At 29.9% G+C, this 5,444-nt stretch overlaps 1 protein-coding gene across 1 annotated transcript in view; it reads right to left on the bottom strand.

The window, feature by feature from the left end:
• Positions 1 to 5,444, bottom strand: part of LOC106459782 (potassium channel subfamily T member 1-like) — a 73,269-nt gene that overhangs the window by 54,091 nt on the left and 13,734 nt on the right. Inside the window, exon 2 of the mRNA XM_022386625.1 lies at positions 4,098 to 4,177. Coding sequence (XP_022242333.1) covers positions 4,098 to 4,177 — 80 coding nt within the window. The remainder of the gene's footprint in view (positions 1 to 4,097; positions 4,178 to 5,444) is intronic.

The raw sequence follows: 5,444 nt of genomic DNA, 5'->3' as shown, positions 1-5,444 counted from the left end.
TATATATATATATATATATATGTTCGTATATTAATCTGAAACAGTTGAAAATCAAACATAATTGGTACAGTGCTCTAAGACAACTAACTTTTGGACTGCCATATAGATTATCATATTACTTTAACAAGATACCCTATTATAGTTTTAAGATATTATTCGTACTTGACATTCAATTTCTTCGTTTATGGTTTTTGTCTATTTTCCTGTTTCCTACCTGAAATATAAAGGAGCTTTTGCTGCATAGTATACGAAAGTGATTAATGATCTGATAGTTGACCTGAGATGTAACAGTCTAAAAACACAGGAACAAAATCAGCAGCTTGGATGATTAAACGCATATTCTTGTTAATGACTTTGTATTTTGATAGAGGTCTATAAGTTTTATTTTTGAGTGTCAAAATACTTCTATATGGGATTTGTAATTAATTGCTAACATAAATACACTATTTTTCAAAGAAACTGTCCTGGATAAAAAGTGAATGTTCAATTATAAGATACAGTATCGACAATATAATGCAATAGTTAAAAAGCTAAAAGCAAACATTCATAATACTACCCAGTGGGTCATCAGTAAGTTTATAGACTTAAAACGCTCAAATTTGGGGTACGATTCACTGTGGTGGACAGAGCGCAGAAAGCCTGCTGTGTGGATTAGTGCTAAAACAAAAAATATTCATGATATATGTCTAAAAAATTAAAATGTCATGTAAACATCACAGCACACAATTTTAAATATGTATTAATTAGCCCCAAAAGTACTCCAGATTCTCTCTGTGTTTCTTTTATTATAATAATTTATATTATGCAGATACTTGATTTCATTTTGAGAGTTTAAATAATGTGTTATATCGATCACGACGAAACAAGTATTCTTAGTGGAATGTCTTGTGAACGTTCGTTTGTTTTTTATTTCCTTGGGGAAAACTTAATAGGGATTTCCGGCTGTTACGTAACTCTTTTGAAGAAAATATGGTGTTTCGAAGACAAAACCATTAATCGCAATTGATTTTAAAACCTGACAAACATCTTTAAAATGTATTTATTTAATTTTACCACATTTCCATCAGAATTCTGACAAGTTTATTACGAAATGCAAGATTATTCTCGGACCATTTACACAGATTCAGAACTAGTTTTAAATTGAGTGTCTTTATAAAGCGGATAAAAAAAAATTGGTTCCAGCAAAAAAGTATTTTTTGAACTAATATTCTTTTAAGAAAGTACAAAATCTTAAAAAATAATAGGTTAAAAACATACTTTGCTTTCTTTGAATTTACTAACCAAACCAACGAATTGGATTACTTAATACTGAATTTTATGAAATTTAAGATATATTTTTACCAAATATGAACTTAACATTCAAGTTGTTCCACTGAAATCAAAACAATTTATTTTATTCTTTGAGATTATATTTGCAGTCCAGGAAGTAAACTAAAAGTCTAGATCTACCCATTGAGACAAGTAAAAAAGCTCAAGTGAAAGTCTACATCTACACATTGAGACAAGTATAAAAGCTCAAGTGAAAGTCTACATCTACACATTGAGACAAGGAAAAAAGCTCAAGTGAAAGTCTACATCTACCCATTGAGACAAGTATAAAAGCTCAAGTGAAAGTCTACATCTACACATTGAGACAAGGAAAAAAGCTCAAGTGAAAGTCTACATCTACCCATTGAGAAAAAAAAAAGGTGAAGTGAAAAGTCATCTGGTGAGATCAAATTTGAGTTGGAGGTACGTAAATGAGATGTTAAGGTTTGTTGGATTTTATTACTACTTCATCAACTGTTTTGTCGCACCCAATTATCTCAAACAAAGAAATAAACTATCAGCTACTGTTCGTTTTCTGAGAGAGCAAAATTTTAAACTAGGCATCTTAATTTACTATACAGAAGGGGAGTTGTTATATAACGAAAATAAAATAAATGTTATTAAAGTATTCAAATTACACAAAGTTCGCATATTATTGAAATACAAAGTTTATGTAATATGGAAAAAGAATACAAAATTTATGCGAGTTTACTAAATTTCTAAAATATTAAACCCATGTAACAGCGTTTAGTCTCAATGTCGGGTATGTACAGTAATTTAACATAAAATTTCAAGAACAATCAACCAAATCTTTGAAAAATATAACCCTTGAATATCTTTGCATCAGTAAGAGTTCTACTGGATTTGACACTTTAATCCAACATGACTTTACATCAGATTTGCATACATAAAGGCTGGTAATCCATCGTGTAAAAAGATTCCTTATACTAAATAATGAAGGATGTTTTTTTTTGCTTTTGTATATTTTTTGTACTTGAATGTAAGCTAGCTTTGCATAATAGGGTATGTGGCTAAAGCAGATGGAACTAGTTTCATGTTATAATTACATTTTTAATTGAATCTATGTGATATTGATCTCTTAAGTCAGTAATCCTTTAGGCAGTCTAATTTTCTAGTTTTTTTTTCCTTTTCCATATTGAAACTAATATTGTGATCGAATGAATTATTTTCGTTTATGGTTCTGTACTTAATTGGTTCAACAGAATGACACATGAATCACACAATTTTGCTGATAAGACACGGCCATACAGCATGTGTTTGTGCCCATGAATAGCTTAGGCTAGTTTATAAATAGAATAGTTTATAAAACTGTGAGACAAAATAAGATGTTTCGTTTTTCATTTACAGGTACACATAACATCCAGAGAAAAAGTTACTTCAATGGAATTTTGGATTGTGTGTGAATGATTTCATCGCTTGTAGGATTGCCGATCGTTTGACTGGCATTTCAAAGGAACTAATATTTATTTACCAACTGAGTGAAAGTATTTTACTTGCATATTATTTAGAAACCAGTAATGCTTCTGATCTTATACAAAGATTTCTGTATTTGATCTATTTCTTCAAATCCACCTATGTTCTGTGACACAGCCAATTCATTATTTATGCATCCAAAAGAGTAAAACAAAAACTTTCACACTCATGTCACAAGGCAGCATCCAGATTCTGAAATACAGAATCACATGACAAATTATATGAATGGATAAGGACACTGGTTTTACAATAAGATTTTGTTGGTATCTATAAATAAACAAAATAACACAATTTTATTTATATGCTTCTTATGTGGAGCTAAAGGATAGCACCATACTTGAATAGCAAATCCTCTATGTTTAGAAAACAAACATTAAATACGAAAAACTCAGATGAAGAGGACGAAAACAAAGTTTGTTTTAGTTCCTAAACACTGTGTACCGTCAGATCACTTAACTTTGCACTAACATTTTGCTAATCTATTTCCTGTATCACTAAAGTGGAATATAAATGTAAGTTTGGACTATCATGTCGACTGCCTTTTTTATTACTTCTTATCTAGAGACCAACCTTTGAGGCTATACCACCTATATCTCCAGGTTCTATCCTCTTCCTCTCTGTAACGACCTTAATCCCAACTAGTTTGGGGTCGGCCGATAATTTTGTAAACCAAGAATTTTTACTTCCGGGTGGCTGGCCTAGACGGCAAACATAAAGAGCGAGCATTATCAGTGACAGGGATTCGAACTCACGACCTTCACACTGCGACTCGAGCGCCATCATGTCATGCTAGACCCCAGTTTCGTAACAAAGCTTATTTTCATTTTAGGAACTTGGGAAATCATAATGGACACTTTTCAAAAAACCGTTGTTATTAGAATTGCTAAAACAATTATTGCGCTTTAACTGTAATATGCATACAACTACATGAAATGTAATGTACAAAAAAGTGAACCTTTTTTGCTACGAATTACTGAATGCACATGTTTATATTATTTCCATATTTATTGCTAGTGTATACCAGATGTTTTTTTAAATTGAAAGAACTAGAAATTGTTAAAACGATATTTTGATTTTCTTCCCTTGTAACTTTTAATTTTATGCTTATACTACTGCGTAACGTTACAAATACTATTATGCAACAGTAATTAACACAGTATAACATAAAGGTTAAAAATAATAATTTCATATTCCGATGGAGTGTTAAGTTAGATTTTTATTCAATCTATATCCTTAAGATAGTTGTTAGAGTAAACCTTATTATTAGAGATGTAAGAAATGATTTTGTTACTTACTTGAACGCTGATTTTTTATAAAAAATAGCTGCAGTCGTTCTTTCAGAGTGTTTTCATTTACGTAAAATTCTACTCTTACCCTAAAAGAAAGAAAAGGACAGAGAAATAAGTAATCTTAGCTTCCAAAGAATCTTAAGTAAAATCTTAACCACATAACATATGATTTTTTTTCGTTCAAATTGAGTTAATGACCAACATTTTTTTTAAAGATCGATTGGCCACAACTTTGACCACAATTCCTATCTCATAATAGCGATTTATATCATACTTCGACTTTATTATATTATATATTGTAGTTGCTTTTATTTATTACTTGGGTTTACTTATAAAATAATGGTAAATCTAATGTTGCTAATACAAAATAGTTTTCCAATAATTGACGAAAATATGTCCAAACAAAATGCATTAAAAATTAATTTGGGTAATTTTACCATAAGTAAGCATTTTAAGTCTTGTTGTAAAATATTACTTGGAATATTTTTGCCCGTTTTAATCATGCCAATGAACATATTTGCATGGACTGTTCGTAATTATCAAAGCTTATTAAAACTTAGGCTTGATAAAGTATTAGAAAACACCGAAAGCAGAAGTATTATACTGAAGAACTCTGACAAGCTTCTAGTAAAGTTAATCCAACATTTAAAGTTATATAGACCTACTCATTAGTCTTGATTAACACACACTGTTGAGCTACAAACTAGAACATTTATTGTACACTGGAGTTTAACTTCAGTAATGAATGTACAGTGCATAATGGAAATTTTGTATACTTTAATTGTGCAACATACTTTGTTTGTAGCTGTACAAATCTCCAAAACATATAAGCACCTTTCGTAACATAGATCCCTGAGCTCGGAGTATGTTTAGTTTTATCAACATTTTATTTTACAGTTAAGACCATATTTTAAAAAAGTAGATTGGGAAAACTCGTAGGAATGTATTATAATTAAAATCTGTACAAGAAAACGTTATTTGGATAAATATATATCATAATTTCAAACGTATGCTTATAATTAACATTTTTTTTCAGTTGTATCTATTGGATTTGTGTGGACCAATGTTCCCCAATTTGTTTCTTCAGACTTCTGTGTTTGATTCCAGCAAATGAAAATAAAGAGTTGCTGTTTGTACGTTGTTGCACATCTTATAATAATAATGATATTAATACTACTATTAATAATAAAAGTAATAATAGATTACAAGGTTGCCTCAATTGTTTCTTCCAACTTGACTTTTATGTTTGAAACAGTGAGTTATTGAAAGATGTTATATAAAGAAACAGTGAGTTATTGAAAGATGTTATATAAAGAAACAGTGAGTTATTGAAAGATGTTATATAAAGTAACA

Source organism: Limulus polyphemus, unplaced genomic scaffold, assembly GCF_000517525.1.
Source record: "Limulus polyphemus unplaced genomic scaffold, Limulus_polyphemus-2.1.2 Scaffold30, whole genome shotgun sequence".
Classification (NCBI taxonomy): domain Eukaryota; kingdom Metazoa; phylum Arthropoda; class Merostomata; order Xiphosura; family Limulidae; genus Limulus; species Limulus polyphemus.
This window is presented reverse-complemented; position numbering and strand designations above follow the sequence as displayed.